Source organism: Elephantulus edwardii, unplaced genomic scaffold (assembly GCF_000299155.1).
Source record: "Elephantulus edwardii isolate Elephantulus edwardi_28Jun2011 unplaced genomic scaffold, EleEdw1.0 scaffold00167, whole genome shotgun sequence".
NCBI lineage: Eukaryota > Metazoa > Chordata > Mammalia > Macroscelidea > Macroscelididae > Elephantulus > Elephantulus edwardii.
The window spans coordinates 3532795-3551475 of record NW_006399917.1 but is presented as its reverse complement, the minus strand read 5'-3'; the positions used below and the strand labels follow the sequence as shown (position 1 = coordinate 3551475).

Genomic DNA, 18681 nt, shown 5'->3' with positions numbered 1-18681 from the left:
ATCCTTGATCCACTTTGAGTTGACTTTTGTGTATGGTGTGAGGTGTGGGTCATGCTTGAGTTTTCTACAGATAGTTTTCCAATTTTGCACGCCGTTTGTTAAAGCGGCTTTCATTTCCCCACTTAACCGATTTCATCTCTGTGACCATCAACAAATGAGAAACGGTGGTATATTCATATAGCAGTGAAAAATAAGGAGCTTACAAAATATACCAAATGGGTGACCCTGGAGGACATTATGCTGAGTGAAATATCTCAGTCACAAAAGGACAAAGACTGCATAGTGCCACTGTTATAAAACAGGACTGACATGGAAGTTGGGGGGAAACGAAGAGAAGAGGGGATAAATAATGAACACTGAATTTAAATAGATGAGGGAAAGAACGGTCTAAAAGAAATATATGATTAGGTATTCTTTGCATGACAATAATGCAGAATGGGTGGTGCATAGCAAAGTGGATGTGGGGGAGGGGGAGTAGGAAATTGTGCAACAATGAAAGAATCTTTTTAAAGAGAAAAGCAACCTGTAAGGGGTGGGGTAGGGAAGAGTGTGCAACAGTGAATGAATCTAAGTTATCTGTAAACTTTCCTTGAAATATCAATTAAAAAAAATTAAAGCACCCAAAACCTGGACATTTTTAAAGACAACGGACTATTCCCCTCTTGACTTAAGTGATTGGTATTTATTTTTCCTTTTCAAACTCTTTTTCAGACACTCTCTTTTGGTTTGGCCGACAAAACCAAGGCACAGATTGTTTTGGCAAATGATCCAGATGCTGATAGACTTGCCATAGCAGAAAAACAAGACAGGTAAAAGGAATTATGATAACGTAACAATGTATATGACAAAAATTACAGAGCTGCACAGCTTCAGAAGCAACCTGGAAAGGGTGGACCTCCTTGGAAGTTATTCCAGTTTGTTAGGCAAACTATCACGTCAATGATTCCTTCCAAGCCGTCTAACAAGACAAGATGATGCTCTGAACAATCTCCTAATTGGCAAGCGTAATGCAGAGTAAATCAGCCTGGTATTGAAGACCTTAATTGATACTGATTTCATTGGAATTAGTGGATGAGGAACCCTCGTGAGACCCACCTTAACTGCTTGCCTGTTAACTGACAGATTGATGTTTAGAATTCATTCATCGTCTTCAGGGGAAAGACCTGCTAATATTCTCCTCTAAAGATTACAGTAGGGGAGCTCTGGTGGCCTAGTGGCAAGGAGCTGCAACTACAATCCCAGAGGCGCACGGTTTGAATCCACCAGATGCTCTGCCGGGGAAGGAGGGACAATCTCCTCCTGTACCAGGAATATCTGATTTGACGATATACTCACACAAAAATAATAAAAATAAAAATTAAAAAAAATCTAAAAAAAAAAAAAAAAGATTACAGTGGAGGAAACCCTATGACTTTCCTCTGGGATTGCAATGAGAGGAGGTCAACTCAGTGTTATCCAAAAACAGTGATTCAATGCAGAGTGAGGAAGACCGCCTTTGCTCAGTGCTGACTTTGGTTTAGTACCTTAATGTTGAGCTCCCACCTGAAAGATTGGCTGTCCAAAACCCACCAACCACTCCTTGAGGGACAGACAGCCAAGGCAGTCTGCCCCTGGTAAGATTTGTGTACCCACAATCCTGGTGAAAGATAATTGAGGCAATGGCAGTAGGGTTCTCTGGTCTGTTCTGGTTTCTATTTGTCAGTAGACTTGGTAAAGAGTCAGACTGTGAAGGAAATGTTGGATTTAGGCGAGCAGACCAGGGAGGACCAGTAGGATACAGGCACAGTTTTAAAGACATGTTTGATCAGAGAATTTCTATCCACCAAACTAGACTCACCACCTTTGAGTTGATTCCAACTCAAAGCGACCTGGAGTAGAGCTGCCCCCGGGGTTTCCAACGCTCTAAGTCCTCGCAGAAGCAGGCCACCTCATCTTCCTCATGAAGAATGGCGGGTGGGTTGGGTTCAAACCACCAGCTTTTTTAAATCTGTGGTCAAATTCTTTAAGCACTGTACCACCAGAGCTCCTTACAGAGGCAGAAGATCAGGAAAGTAAGTCTAGTGCAAACAATCTTTTGTGTTACGCCAAGTGTGTCATGTGTAGCGAGGCACTACTGACAGGTTATGGTTTCAGGTCATGACAAAACGGGATCAATTCTGGATTCGTTTTTAGAAAGTTTAGCTAATGTGGTGTGTGGTGTTTGCGAGAGGAGGATACGGCATCTCTAGTTTCTGGTGTTCTGTTTCAATATCAAGCTCCCCTTAAAGAACGCTAAGCGATTACCCTCTTGGAATCCACAGTACGAACCAGGCAAAGCATGACGAGACATGCAGGCTTGTTTTATACGTGAGAGGGGAGCTTGCTAGCACCCTCCAGTTATGCCGAACACAAAGCAGAGGACTGAAAGGCATCAAGCACGATTGCTGATACGCTTGATTTCATACGATGCACAAAGGCAGCATTTTTATCCAGGCATTCTGGTTAAAGAGGATAGCATGTATCTCAAAGGTTTGTGATGTGGAAGTTACATTTTTGCCTGTTTATCTGAAGATGATGAATAGGAAGAAGTGGCTTGGAAGTGCTATGGGGAGTCTTATTTGACTCGGTTGTCCCCTGGCCAATGCCTTCTTGAGATCACACGGATGGAATGGCTGTCCTCTCTTTCAGGGGTGAGTGGAGAGTGTTTTCCGGCAATGAGGTGGGGGCGCTCCTGGGCTGGTGGCTCTTTACCTCTTGGAAGGAGAAGAACCAAGATCGCAGCGCCCTCAAAGACACCTACATGCTATCCAGCACGGTCTCCTCCAAAATCCTACGGGCCATCGCGTTGAAGGAGGGCTTTCATTTTGAGGTAAGGGATTTGCCAGGATTAGGCGCTCCCCTTTCCTTGGCTTTGTCAGAGATCTAAGGCATTTCCTTCTCTTCTGAACAATCCCTCTAGGAAACGTTAACTGGCTTTAAGTGGATGGGAAACAGAGCCAAGCAACTCATAGACCAGGGGAAAAATGTGCTCTTCGCATTTGAAGAAGCTATCGGTAAGCAGTGATCACTTGAATGAGAGAACTGATTTCTCTGTGGACTGTTAACATATGGGGAAAGGAGTGGCGTTTGGATCTGAATTCAAAAGATCAGCCATAGAGTAAGAGCATATCATTTATGGTGCTTCTGTAACTTTTTTTTAATTATTAAATTTTAATAATTTTAATGAACATTTACAGGGATTTGGGGTTTTCATGCTTCTGTAACTTTTAATGTTCCTTAAAGTTGACCAAAATTAGCATCTCAGATGTATTTTTCTGCTAAAAGTAATTTTACCAAAGGAACAAACAAGTCTGTCCTGGAGAAAGCAAAACCAGGGTGTTCCTTGCAAGCAAGAAGGATGAAGGTCTGTCTCACATACTTTTATTATCAGGAGGGGCTAGTCCTTGGAGAAGGTCATCTTGCTTGGAAGGACAGAAGGCCAGCACAAGAGAGGAAGATAGATGCTTGACAAGTTGGATTGGCACAGTGACTGTGGCAGTGGGTCAGGTGTGACAAAAATGGTGAGGTTGGCTCAGGAGAAGGCAAGGTTCAGGCTGTTGCTCAAAGGCTCACTGTGAGTCCCGGTCGACTCGACAGCACATAACAGCAAAAGGAATATCTTGTATAGAACCAAGTTATTTATGAAAGAAATAAAATTCTTTCTCAGGTGACTAAAAACAGTGGTGTTCTGTGCAAGGTTGCTATAATTTGAGAAGCTGCCGGGCCTTGTACAGCGTGTAGTTCATTCTCCCCTGAAAGTGATACCTGAGGATCTGTGCTGGGGTTTACCAGGAAGATAGGAGATAGCACCATTGTGCTGCTCACACAAGCGTGGTCGCTCCAACGCACAGCTCCAAGGCCAACCTGGATGACTAAACACCAGTGTCCTAGATTATTAATCTGTATATATACACACACAGAAATGAGAGGCAACTATCAAAAAGAAAAATTCAGATGTTTGTGCTGGGAATATTTTAGCTACTAATTCAAACTCATTTATGTCAAATGGAGCTGACTCATAGCTGACCTTCCAGCTGGTATTCAGAGCTGTTAATTGTACAGAAGGAACCACTCTTGTATTTGAACTGACCACCTATAGGTTAGCAGCACAACTGTCCACCGACTACCCCACCAGAGCTCCCTTTGTTATTAAATGTGTGCTCCTCTGGTTCTATCTATATATCCTCTGTAGAACCTGCCAATAAAAACTCCTGCTATCAAATCATTTCCAACCTTTGTAAGACAACAGACCTGTCCCTGAGGGTTTGCAAGGCTGTCTTTATAGAAGCAGATGGCCTCATTTTTCTCCCGTGGAACACCTGGTGGATTTGAACCTTTTAACAGCTGAATGTTTTAACCGCTGTGCCACTTAGGCTCCTCTATAGCACAGATAGACGTTATTTAACTAGTTATCCATTATTAACACCTTACATTTTTAATTTTTAAAGGAGAAAGATTTTCTTACATTTGTTTATCAAATATTTATCACATCTCTATTGCACAGTGACTCTGGATGAAACTGATGCTGCTGACCTTGGCCGTCAACAGCTTATGTTGTTGCGGTTATGTACTGTCGAGTTGCCTGTCACTCATAGCAACTCTATGTACAGCAGCTCTGAAGCCTGTCCTGTCATGAGCCAGTCTCATTGACTCTGACACACATACCTCCATTGCCCTAGTCACTGTTCCAGTTCTTCTCATCTGGGGTCTTCCTCTCCTGCACTCTCCCTCCACCCTTTCAAGCAGCTTATGTAGATCTTTTTAAGCTGTGATGCTAAACACTGTGACACCCTTTCAAGCAGCTTATGTAGATCTTTTTAAGCTGTGATGCTAAACACTGTGACACTGATGTGTCAGATGTGATAATGGTTACCAAAAGTGGGCAGCGTTTGATGGAGCTCCCAGATTAAAACAAGTTTGGAAGCAGGAGTGGCATCCACTTCTAAAATAGCTTGCCTCCGGAAACTATGAACTTAGAGAAACGATGAAAGTTATACAAGTGTCCAGGTCTTTCGTTCATAGGGTCACTATGAGTTGTCTATAACTCAGTGGCACTTAACAACAACAACACCACAAATCACAAATAAATAGGGCAGGTGTCCAGATGACCAATATAATAGCAAGAACTGTTAGGACTCAGGAACTTTGGCATAGGATATAAGCTCTCAGTTGTTAACTCAAAGGTTGGTAGTTCAAACCTCCAGCTGTTCCATGGGAGACAGATAAGGCCCTCCTCTCCTGTTAAGGGCTACAGCCTTGCAAACCCTATAGGGCAGTTCTACTATGTCTTATGGGGTCAGAATCAACTCAGTGACAAGAGTCATTGGGATTTGGGGAAATCAAAGAGATAAGCATTGTCTAGAGTTAGAAATTATTTTGTATGAGCTGGAAGGACTTTGACTGGACCTAGTGAGTATGCAAGAGAGATCTAGTGGTAAGAAGCCTGGCAGTAAGAAGCTGCACTGCAATCCCAAAGTTATGAGATTCAAAGCCACCAGTCGCTTTACAGGAGAACGGGCAGTCTCCTTCCCTGTGATTAATTCTCTGAAAACCCACTGGAGGGTCAGTTATGGGTCAGTTCCAACTCCATAGCACACAACAACAACAATAGCAATGAGTGTGCATGATTTGGCTAGGAAGAAAACTCTTTTAAGTTATTCAGCAAATAGTTCTTAAGGGTTTGCTGAATGTAGGCACTGCATTAGGTCCTTAATATATGGCGATGAGAGTTGTCCATACACTTAATGTGGTGTCAGCTCTAATCCTGATTGGTAGGATGTGGACCAGCGTGCAGCTTGACACAGTGCTGTGAAGAAAGCGAAGTTTCTGTATGTGATGTGTGTTCTCTGCAGGGTACATGTGCTGCCCCTTCGTTCTGGACAAAGATGGAGTCAGTGCCGCTGTGATAAGTGCAGAGTTAGCGAGCTTCCTAGCAACCAAGAACCTGTCTCTGTCTCAGCAGCTAAAGGCCATCTACATTGAGTAAGACTCTGTTTAATTAAAGCAATATTTCTTTTCATGCTTCTCATGTCTTTGTGTAGAAGATACATTTATTGGTTATTAATTTGATTTTTACATTGTATTTTTCAATAGGTTTGCTTACAAAGTTTGTTTATATTGTGTTTCACACTATTCTTCATTCACATTGTGTTTCATACAATCATTCTTATACATTATGTTTAATCAAATCAATCACCATTGGATCTTGCCCATCATTACCCTGTCTTTTTGCCTGTATCCTTCCCATTTGCTTCCTTGATTTTTTTTTTTAGAGACAGCTTATTAGTAGTTATAGAGGCAAGTAGGAAATGATATTTAAAGATGATAGCACTTCCTTTAAGAGTGATGATAATTGAGTGATCGAGAGGAGAAATAATGGCACAGTGGGTTGTTGTTGTTGGGTGCCGCCCATCAAGTTAACTATGAGTTATGGTGACTATGAAAGATCCAACCTTTCCCTATCCTGTGCCTTCCTCACAATCTCTGCCACGTTTAAACTCATTGTTACAGTTAGTTTGATTTCTTCATTTTTTTTGTTTTCATGTTTAACCACTTAATACTAATTGCCATTCATAACCTCAAAAATTCTTAATAAAGCAAGACATTAGTTGCTGCAGAAATGGGTAATTGAAGATGCTTGTGCCTTTTGTCAAAAAAGATTAAATGTATTAAGTAAAAGTAACATTCAAGAGGGAGCTCTGGTGGCCTAGTGGCAAGAAGCTGCACCGTAATCCTGAAGGTGCACTGTTAGAATCCACCAGATGCTCTTCTGGAGAAGGAGGGGCGATCTCCTCCTGTCCCAGTCCAATCTGACTTGACAGTACACACACACACAAATAATAAAATAATAAATAAATAGAAATAAGACAAATTTTAAAAAGTAACATTCAAATCTAAATTCTGAATTAAAGCATGATGACAATTTATTATAAAATATTTAAGTGGATCTTTTGGGCTTAAGAGTCAGTTGATTGAAAAAAAAGATAGTTGATTATTTGTAAATGTAAGAGTCTTGTAACATGTGTTGATTACTGAATGAATATTAATGAGTTGTAAAGCAGTAATGAGACTCAAACATTTTTTTGGCTTTTTGGAATATATATAATATACAATGTGGACCATTTTCAGCAATTGAGATAAAATAGTTGAGTGTCTTCTTATAATACTTAATCTTTTGTGTAGAATCACAAAATCATATACTAACTAACATTAGAAATAGGGTGTTAGGTTCACCTGACACTTTGTCTAATTTTGACATTAGAGTCAATGTTTGTCATGTTTAGTTTTACTGCTGTGTAAGATGTTTGAGAGTAATCTACTTTCTACCTTTGTGTGTTGCTATCATCAGAATTTTATTTTTAATTTCCAAGCCACAAGGACCCACTTGTTTATGTGAGATCAGCACATTTCTTAGTTTTATCCTATATTAATAATCTACACAGAATATCTACCTACAATATAGTCTGTTTGTTTTTTTTTAGTTTGTGATTTGACTGAAGGTATGAAAAGCCTATTTTAGGGAGCTTTGGTGACCTAGTGGGTAAGGAGATGCACAGCCAACCCAAAGACAGATACTTTGTATTCACCAGCAGCTCCTGGGGAGAAAGACAGACATTCTTTTCCTGTGTAACTCACTGCCTCTGAAAACCCACTGGAGGGTCACCTGTGAGTCAATTTGGACTCAACAGTTCATAACACCACCACAAAGACAACTATTCATTGGGCTTGTTACAGGCCAATATTACTGTCCAAGAAGTTCTGGTGGCCAAAGTGGTAAGGAGCTGCACTACAGTCCAAAAGGCATGTGGTTCTGGTCCACCAGCTGCTCCATGCGAGAAGGACAGGGAATCTCCTTCCATGTGATCTCCTGCTTCTGAACACCTACTGTAGGGTCAGCTATGAGTTGGTTCCAACTCGATGGCACACAAAAAGCTAAGTGTTAAACAATAAAAAGAAAAAATTTTTTAGCATCGGTGATTTGAGGGATTCTGTAGGAACTTCAACTAAATATGACTCTTCTTGAGTCTGTGTCTCAAGTGGAAACGTGTGGCTGTTTATTTGTTAATGACTCAGGGCTGCTGTGCAGACTTTAGACAGCTGTACTGTTCAGTTCCATTGTCTGGAGCACAGATGTGTCTCCCTACTGTGTGAATACTAGGAAGTCAAGCCCTTCGGTTCAATAATACACAAAGGATTTTAAGGCATGTGATGGACAAGGGGTAACAGCTTTTCCTATAGAAAGCCTGATCGCATATACTAACTAGGCTTTGAGGACCCTTAGTGTTTGTAGCAGTTACTCGACTGTTCTTTTATGGTGCTAAAGCCACCAGAGACAGTGTATTAAAGGAATGGGCATGACGTAATGGAATCTCAACAGAATGTCAAGTCACAAAAATAGGCTGAAGACCATACTGTAACTGTTATCCCTGGGGAGATTTTTCAAACATCTTTTTTGATGCTAACTTACTTCTTTGAAGCCAGTGCGTTCTTTGCTCCATTTCTTGGAAAATATACATGGCTTGTATATATTATTCAGCATTATTTGTTCCTTATTTTGTGTGTTTTTCTATTTGTTTTGATAGGTATGGCTACCATATTACCAAGGCTTCGTATTTTATCTGCCATGATCAAGGCACCATTAAAAAATTATTTGAAAACCTTAGAAATTATGGTGGGAAGGACACTTACCCAAAAACGTGTGGCAGGTTTGAAATTTCTGGAATTAGGGACCTTACAACTGGCTATGATGATACCCAGCCTGACAAAAAAGCTGTGAGTAACATTTACTTTTATCAGCAAACTTTCATGGTGACCTTTTAAAAATGAATCGATGAAATTATTTAATCATATAATTGGTGTTGGCTTTAGGCATTATTCAATTTGTTCTGTATTTTCTTCTTTATATCTAGAGGGTAATATTGGTAAGGGAGCTCGAGTGACCTATTGGGTAAGGAATTGTGTTGCCAACGCAAAGGAAAGTGGTTCAAATCCACCAATTGCTTGCTCTGTACAAGAAAGATGAGTCAGCTATGATTAGATTCTGACTCCTGAGAAATTACTTTTAAGTGCTTTTTTAAAAGACCTATTTCAAACGTTGAGAGTTCGATACTTTCATTTATAAAGCAATACTCCTAAGAAAAATTAAGTTTGCTTACAATTTTCCCCTTTTTATTAGTTCCAACAGATACTTTATTTAAAAAAAAATTAATCCAGATCCATGCATACCTACTTGTCTACATAAGACCAGCACATTTCTTATTTTTATCCTTTACTGGTAATTTACACAGATTATCTACCTACAATTTAGTAGTTTTTCTTTTTGCATGTATTTATTCCTTTTTATTGTGATTTGACTGAAAGTTTACAAAGCATATTTGAAGGCGCTCTGGTAGTGAGCGAGTTTGATTGTTTACATGTGTGCATTAATCCCTAGGTTCTCCCAACTAGTAAAAGCAGCCAGATGATCACTTTTACCTTTGCTAACGGAGGCGTGGCCACCATGCGGACCAGTGGTACAGAACCCAAAATCAAGTACTACGCGGAACTGTGTGCTCCGCCTGGAAACAGGTATGGAGTGCTGGGACCTCCGAAAATAAGTTAATTTTAAATGCTAACATAAGATTTTTTTATAACTTTTCCAGCACTTAGTTCAATGATGAATGTCTCAAAACTTGCAGTGATATTTGTATCTGATTTTGATGGCTACTTGAAGCATCCAAAGACAAGGTTGCATACTTGTAGCTATAAGCAGTTCTGTAGTTTTTCTCTGCTAATGACACTATGCATCAGAGAGCTGGACAATGAATAAAGATGATAGGAGAATGGATGCATTTGAGTTGTGGTGTTGGAGAAGAGTATTAAATCATGGACTGCTAAAAGAACAGGTTTGTCCTGGAGAAGGTGAAGCCAGGCTGCTTCTTGGAGGCAAGAATTCTGACATACTCTGGCCATGTTGCAAGGCAGGATCAGTCCTTGGAGAGGGACATCATGCTTGGGAGGGTGGAGGGACAGCGCAGGAAAGGAAGAACCTCGATGAGATGGATTGATTCAGTGACTGAGGTGATAAGGGTAGGTGTGATGGAGACAGTGAGATTGGCACAGCATAGAGCAGGGTTTAGGGCTGTTGTACATAGAGTCACTATGAGTCGCAGGCAACTTGACAGCACGTAACAGCAACAACAACAACAATGACCCTGATGCCCGAGCCTGTAGGAAGATGTGCTGCTCATCTAAGCAGAGCCTCTCGAGTGGTTCGAATCCACCAGCTGCTCCACAGGAGAGAGATGAACAGTCTAATCTCGTGATTTACAGGCTCCTTAAAGTCCATTAGGAAGGTGAGCTAGAAGTTGGTTCCAGCTCTGTGGCAATGAATTTTAGTATCTTGAGCATTGATACAGTGATTGCAGCAATGGGCTTGAGCATGGCAGAGACTGTGAAGAAGAGAGTGGAGGAGAGGGCAAAATTGTAATCTGTTGTTCCTACGCTCACTAAGAGTAGTAATCAACTTGGAATGTTTCATGCCTTTTTTTTGGTAGTGGTACTAATACTTACTTTTTTCTAAGTCTTTTTTACTTAATGATTGTTGTTGTTGTTGTTGTTGTTATGTGCCATCGAGTCACTTGCGACTCAGTGACCCTATGTACAAGAGCCCTAAACGCCGTCCCATCCTGTGCCCACCTCGCTGTCTCAAACACATTCATTCCCACCACTCCACTCACAGAATTGATCTTCCTCTCCTGCGCCGTCCCTCCACTCTCCCAAACATGATGTCCCTCTCCAAGGACCAGTCCCTCCTTGCAACATGCCCAAAGTATGTCAGACAAAGCTTCAGAATCCTTGATTCCAGAATTCTGAATCCTGGCTTTTCCGCCTCCAGGACAGACCTGTTTGTTCTCCTAGCAGTCCATGGTATATTCAGCACTCTTCTCCAGCACCACAACTCAAAGGCATCAATTCTCTTTCTATCATCCCTATTCACTGTCCAACTCTCCAATGCATAGCATGTAATTGCAAAGACTCTAGCCTGGATCAGGAGCACCTTAGTCTCCAGCCTGACGATAGCACCTACGAATTCCCCCCCTTCCTGGTTGTCTTGCCATGTCTCTAATAGATTATATTCAAATCCATTCCATATACATCAACAAATAGCTCTGATGACCTACCATACCGTGTCCCCTGGGCCCCAGGGAGGATGAAGAGCTGCCAAAGAGCTCAGTTCAATTATTGCTGCCAAAGCATTACCAGCCTGGTAGCTTCAGTGCCATGTTTCTGTGACCTTGGCAAAGGCTTCAGCTGGGTCAGTTTCCAAAAACCATAAAGTTCTAAACATCAACAGCCTTGGTGCATGTGGCTGCCACGTGAAAGTGTGATGCTGGGTACTAGCTCACCTACTACTCATTTAACCAGTACTTCCCTGTTTAAAATACAGCTGAGACTAAAAAGAAAGAAATAATAATGTAAGATTACTTAAGTCAACACTGTCCAGTACAAATAGAAAGGGAGTTATTTTGATTTTTTTATTAGGTGCATTTTTAAAAAACAGAAAGAAATATGAAATTGATTTAAAAATGTTTAGTTTAGAAAAATGTTACTTTCAATCTTTCTCCATCTATCGTGATGACACCTATAAGTCCAGTGGTAAGAATTTTTGTTTTCTTGACCTTGAGCTGCAATCCATATTGAAGGCTGTATTCTTTGATCTTGTGCAACAAGTGCTTCAAGCCCTCCTCACTTTCAGCAAGTAAGATTCTGTCATCTGCATAACCCAGGTTATTGATGTCTTCCTCCACTCTTGATGTCACATTCTTCTTCATAGAGTCCAGTACGTAACCCTGACCGTCTTCTTTCTTTATCTTAAATGATGTATTGTTCCTTTGCTCTTTTCTCAAAATAGCTTCCTGGTCAAGGAGTAGGTTTTGCATGAGCACAATGCTTTGTGATTCCCAGTCCTCTCAATGTTAACCATAACTTGTTATGATTCACACAGTCAAATGCCTTTGCATAGTCAATAAAGCATGACTAGACATTCTTCTGAATTTTTTACTTTCAGTCTCTTTGTGTGTGAATAGCTGAGTGAAATACTAGTCTTTTCTGTAAGCTTTCCCTCAAAACTCAAAGAAAAATTAAAACAAAAAAGAGAAAGCTTGGGTTGAGTTCTGAGGAAAACATACATTTAACCAGTGCTCATAGTCCCCTTTAAACGAAAGAATAAAAGTAGTAAAGGATACCTAAAACTCTTCAGTGCTTTAAGATTATAGGAATTATACCTCACCATTCCTTTAAGTTCAAGCTGAACTGGATGCATTGGCAAACAATAAGGCCCAAGAATTGATCAAATGCCAATTCAGGTATTTCAACAAACAGTTGCAGCCCCGAACATGCTTACTAGCCGATGCCAAGAATAACTGGCAAAGGTATATATTTCCCCCAAATGGTAATACAACAGAATGTGGAAATTATCAAGCAAGATCATTAATATCACATGCAAGTAAAATCTTGCTAAAATTTATTTTTAAATGGCTAGAACAGTAAGTACATCAGCTGAGAGCTGCCAGAAATTCAAGTTGGCTACAGAAGGGGCCATGGCATCAAGGATCTCATTTCTGATGTCAGCTGGGTCTTGGCTGAAAGCAGAGAATATCAGAGAGGTGGTTACTTGTGTTTTATTGACTGTACGAAGGCATTTGACTGTGTGTTTCATAACCAATTATGGTGGACATTGAGAAGAAGGGGAATCTCAGAACACGTAACTGTGTTCATGAAAAACCCTCACATAGATCAAAAGGCTTTTGTCCCAAAAGAGCAAGGGAACGCTGCATGGTTTAAGTCAGGAAAAGTGTGTGTTACGATTGTATCCTTTCTCTATGCTTACTCAGTATGTATGCTAAGAAAATCAGTCAAGAAGCTAGACTGTGTGAAGAAGAATGTGGCCTTAGGATTGAAGGAAGACTTATTAATAACCTGTGCTATGAAGATGAGACAACCTTGTTTATATAAAGCAAAGAAGATTTGAAGCATTTACTGAAGAAAATAAAATATTACAGCCTTCAATATGAATTGCATGTGAGCAAAGAAGAAACACCATGGTAGATGGAAGAACGATTGAATTTGCCAACAATTTCTTTTTGCTTGGATCCACAATCAGTACCCATGAGAGCAGCAATCAAGACGTCAGTGGGAAAATCTGCTGTCGAGGACCTCTCTAAAGGGCTAACGAGAAAAACAGTAGTTTGAAGACTAAGTTGCATCTGATCCAAGCCGTGGTATTTTCAATTCTTTCTTATGCATCTAAGAGTTGGATAATGAATAAGGAAGACTGAAGGAGAATTATTACTTTTGATTTGTTGTTTCAACAAAGAATATTGAATAGCCCACAGATTGCTAAAAGACAACTAACTCTATCTTCGTTTTTCCCCCTGCCGAACAAATCTATTTTGAAGGAAGTGCAATCACGGTGCTCGTAAGAGAGAATGATGGGGAAACTTCACTCACATACTTTGCATGTGTTATCAGGAAGGACCGATCTTTGGGGAAAGACCTCATTCAGGGAACGGTGAAGGAAGGGTCAGAGGAAGAGAGGACAGCCCTCCATGAGATGGATTGGCACGGTGACTCTGTCAAGGGGCTGGAGCATATCAAAGGTCGTGAGGATGGCCTAGGATAGGACCGGGTTCAGATTCATTGCTCATGGGGTTGCTCTGAGTCAGAGTCGTCTTGATGGCAACTTAGCGTATCTTCTTCACTTAGATGAGTACTGGCAAACTTTTCCTGCAAAGAACTAAGTAGTAAATACTTCAGGGTTTGCAGGCCATGCTGTCTCTATCATAACTACTCAGTTCTGTAGTTGAAATGTGAAAGCAGCTGAATGCATAAACGAATGTGTTCCAATGGAATTTTATTTTCAAAAGCTTATAGAAAGCTGTAGTTAACTGATCTGACTCAGCTATTGTTAACATTTTATAATATGTTGAGTTTCTCAGACCTCTTGGTACTTGACTCTTTTTTTCATACTTTACTCTTAAATAGCTCAGCTTACATCTCCTAAGAACAAGAATAATCTCATGATTATTGGATAATAGCTTTATCAGTCAGAGTCCTACCAGAGATACAGAACAGAACCAGTAAGCCAGCGATACTGAATGTACTGCTTGATAGTTTACATGACTGTGGAGACTGACTAGGCAGGTCTGAAATCTGGGGAACTAGCTAGTAGAAGCTCCGGTGATTTCCATTCGGGAGGTGGGCTGCTAACTCAAAGGCTTCCCCTGTCCTATGGTTCGAATCCACCAGCAGCAACTTGGATGAAAGATGGACAGTATTCTCATGTGCAGACATTATCTTCCTGTGAGATTTACAGCCTGGGAAACCTACTACAGGGTGAGTTATTAGTAGGTTCTGATTGGCTGGCAATTAAAAAAACAAAACCAAAACAATTTAAAAAAGAATGAATAGTAACTATCAGCAAGAGCAGGCTGATACTCTGAGCATGAGCTGGAGTTGTATCCACAAGTAGAATTCTTCAGGAATACCTCAGTGATATCCTAAAGGCCTTTCAACTAACAAACTCAGCACACACACACCCTAAGCCCTCCGAGTATCTAGGATCACTTCCTTTACCCAGAGTCAGCTGGTAAACTTTAATCCCATCTACAAGATAGCTGGACTAGTGTTTGAATAAGGAACTCTAGTGGCTGAGTTGTAAGGAGTTGCACTGCCAACACTAAGGAACGTCGTTCTAATCCACCAGTTGCTCTGCAGGAGAAAGACTGACAGACTCCTCTCATGCAATTAACTGCTTCTTGAAAACCCACTGGCGGGTCAGCTATGGCTTAGTTCCAACTCAACGATACAGAACAACAGGTCTTTGAATAGGGGTCACTCTGAGTAGCAGTCAACACAGTGGTACATACCAGCAACAACAGAGTGCTACGTAGTTCAAAACATGGAGCCTTTTTAGGCTAACATCTTTCACTTAGCAATATGTTTACAGTTTTTCCACATCCTTTTGTAGCTTGGTAGCTCATGTTTTTCAAGCACTGAATAATACTTTGTTTATGGATGGACCACAATTTTGTTTATCCTTTCACCAGTGGGCTTGAGGATATAATAAAAATTATGAGGATGGCACAGGATAGGATAGAGTTCAGATCTGTTGTTCATAGGACTGCTATTGAGTTGTACTCAACTTGATGGCACCTAACAACAACAGTGTTTTAATAGGTAACTAAACACTGTAGTTTAGCCAAATTGATGTGAGAATTTCAATCTTCTTCAGAAGTCCTTAAAATGAGGAGTGTTTTCTCCTAACAGAAAATTCAACATTTAGTCCTTACATAGCTTAAAGGTGTTTTTTTTTTTATGATGGTTAGAGAGAAACACATTCCTAGTTCTATGACTTTGTGGCATATGCGTGTCACATGTCTGCCATTGCAGCAACAGAAGAATTATACTGCCTTTAAAATTACCCATGGTCCACCTGTTCACCACCCACCTTCCCCTGCACTTCTGACAACTGCTGAGCTTTTACGATAAGCCAAAGGTGGGTGATTTTAATCTGCAGCCCTCAGGCTTGGTTTTAATTGTTTTTGGTCAAACATTCTCCTAAGTGGTATAGTGCTGGTTTATCCATTTGCTGTACAGAGGTTAACTCGTGGTTGCTGTGATGCTAAACACTGACGCTGATGTGTCAAATGCAGTAAGAAACTCCTCTGCAGCCTATCCAGCCTCATAGAGACACACAGTCCACCAACTGCTGCCACGGCTGGTGTTTGTGAAAATTATTGACAACTTCAATCTATTTTCCATCTATCAAGGATGATAGTTGTGCATGGAGTGCATTGGCCAGAAATCAAAGCCACGTCTCCCTCATGAAAGATGAGGATCAGACCCCAGGACCGCCAGTATCCATATTCTGTCATCTCCTTGGTCCTGGAGGAAGAATGGTAAAGATGAAGCCTGCTGGGTCTGAGTGCCTGGTGTGTGACTGCACCGTACCAGCAGGTGGCGCTTTATGAATCTCCATCGTGTGAACAGTTTTCAGACAAGGCTGCTTGACAGCGAACATGATCCGGAGCATTCCTATCCCTGGAGACTGGAAACTCACAGACAGGTCTTATTTTCCATAGTTCAGAGGATGGAATGACAGCTGGAGCCAGGAAATTTGCCTCTGTACTATTTGTTAGTTGCAAACATCGCAGATTTTTTAGGTTGCTGTTGTTATGTGCCATTAAGTCGTCTATAACTCATAGCGACCCTATGTACAACAGCCCTAAACCCAGCTCTATCCAATGCCAGTCTCACTGTCTCCAACACACCTACCCCTATTACCCCAGTCACTGAATCAATCCACCTCATAGAGGGTCTTCCCCTCCTGCGCTGTCCCTCTACTCTACCCAGCATGATGTCCCTCTCTAACGACCTGTCTCTCCTTACAACATGTCCCAAGTGTGTCAGACGAAGCCCCAGAATCCTTGCCTCCAAGGAGCAGCCTGGCTTCACCCTCTCCAGGATGAATCTGTTTGTTCTCCTAGCAGTCCGTGATATATTCAATACTCTTCTCCAGCACCACAGCTCAAAGGCATCAATTCTCCTATCATCCCTAGTCATTGTCCAGCTCTCTGATGCATAGCAAGTGATTGCAGAGACCATGGCCTGTATCAGGAGCACCTTAGTCTCAAGACTGACTTCTTTTAGGTAGACAAGTTTAAAATTTATGCTGCTTAAAAATTCTTATGAAAAGATTTTCAGTAAAGACCCCAAAAGAGAAACCTTTGGGGAAAGTCCTGCGTATTGTCTAAAGGAGTTTTTGTCTAAGCCAACAGATGTGTTCCCATACTTGGGACATCAAAACTCAAACTCATTGCTGTTGAGTTAGAACTTACTAGTAGCTGAACCTCCAGAAGGTTTTCAGATGTTGTAAATCATAGAAGTGAAGATTGCTCATCTTTCTCTTTAGAACTGCTGGTGGATTCAAACTGCTTACCTTTGGGTTGGCAGCACAAAACCCTACTTCCTTCGCCACCAGAGGTCCTTGTTGTATACTTTCAAGTTGGAACTGACCCTTTGCTGACTCTCCAGAGGTTTTCAGAAGCAGTTGAATCACAAAGGAGGAGATTGCCCATCTTTCTCTCACAGAGCAGCTGGTGGATTTGAACTGCATGCCTTTGGAATGGTAGTCAGCTCCTTACCACTAGGCCTCCAGAGCTCTTTAGGGCCTTAAGAGTTTTGACCAATTTAGCCCTGAATTAAGTAAATGTCAGTATTGTTGTTGTTGTTATATGCCTTCAAGTCACTTGTGACTCATAGTGACCCTATGTACAACAGCCCTAAACCCTGCTCTATCCTGTGCCAATCGCAGTGCCTCTGACACACCCATCCTGATTACCCTAGTCACTGAACCAATCCACCTCATATAGGGTCTTCCCCTCTTGCGTTGTCCTTCCACCCTCCCAAGCATGATGTCCCTCTCCAAGGACCTGTCCCTCCTTACAACATGTCCAGAGTATGTCAGACGAAGCCCCAGAATCCTTGCCTCCAAGGAGCAGCCTGGTTTAACCCTCTCCAGGATGAATCTATTTGTTTTCTTGGCAGTCCATGGTACATTCAATACTCTCCTCCAGCACCACAGCTCAAAGGCGTCAATTCTCCTTCTGTCCTTCCTAGTCATTGTCTAATTCTCTGATGCATAACAAGTGATTGCGAAGACCATAGACTGTATCAGACGCACCTTAGTCTCCAGAGTGACACCATTGCTCTTCAGTACCCTGGAGAGGTCCCTAACAGCAGACTTTCCCATCGCAATACGTTTTTTTGATGTCCTGACTACTGGTGCCAAGAGTGTTGACCGTGGAGTCAAGCAGACTAAAGTTGTTAACAATGTTAATCTCTTCACCATCCATCCTGATGCTGCCAATTGGTCCAGTGGTGAGAATCTTTGTCTTCTTGACATTGAGCCTCAATCCATACTGAAAGCTGCAGTCTGACCCTCTGCAGCAAGCATGTCAGGTCCTCCTCAGTTTCAGCAAGCAGGGTTGTGTAATCTGCATAATGCAGATTATTAGTATTACTTAATTGTCATTAAAATGTGCTTTGGGAAGACTTGTTGATTTGGAATTCTCCTTGTATTTCAGCGATCCTGAGCAGCTGAAGAAGGAGCTGAATGAACTAGTCAGTGCTCTTGAAGAACATTTTTTCCAGCCACAGAAATATAACCTGCAGCCAAAAGGGGAGTAAAACATTCCACCCACGGATGAACAGAAGTACAGCTAAAATTAAGCTGAACTTGATTTGTGAAGCAATGCTTTTAAAGGCTGGTTATTTAAAAGTATTACTCCGTGTATTTATGTATTTTTTTTAAAATAAACTTAACATTCCTCATATTATATTCGCTTTTTAAGGTGTGTAAATGAAAATGGCCAAAGCTAACAAGACAACATTCCTCTGAAAAGGTATACATAGTAGGTTTAAAACAACAAAAGAAGAAAAATTTAGAATTAGAAAAAGGAATTTAGCATTACATTTTTTTTAAAGTTTGAACCTGGGTATTATGTGAATTTTTTAAAAGAACTTTTAAAAATAACTAACCTTCAAGAAGCTGCACTGCAATCCCAGAGGAACACGGTTCGAATCCACCAGACGCTCTGCCGGAGAAGGAGGCGCAATATC

The 18681-nt window shown here is 41.1% G+C and overlaps 1 protein-coding gene across 1 annotated transcript in view; it reads left to right on the top strand.

The window, feature by feature from the left end:
* The window catches only part of PGM2 (phosphoglucomutase 2), a 57984-nt gene extending 39735 nt beyond the window's left edge, over positions 1-18249 (top strand). Inside the window, exons 8-14 of the mRNA XM_006895425.1 lie at positions 712-809; positions 2668-2848; positions 2939-3032; positions 5871-6000; positions 8601-8790; positions 9452-9585; positions 18147-18249. Of these exons, the coding sequence (XP_006895487.1) occupies positions 712-809; positions 2668-2848; positions 2939-3032; positions 5871-6000; positions 8601-8790; positions 9452-9585; positions 18147-18249 (930 nt within the window). The remainder of the gene's footprint in view (positions 1-711; positions 810-2667; positions 2849-2938; positions 3033-5870; positions 6001-8600; positions 8791-9451; positions 9586-18146) is intronic.
* Positions 18250-18681: the final 432 nt, after the last annotated feature.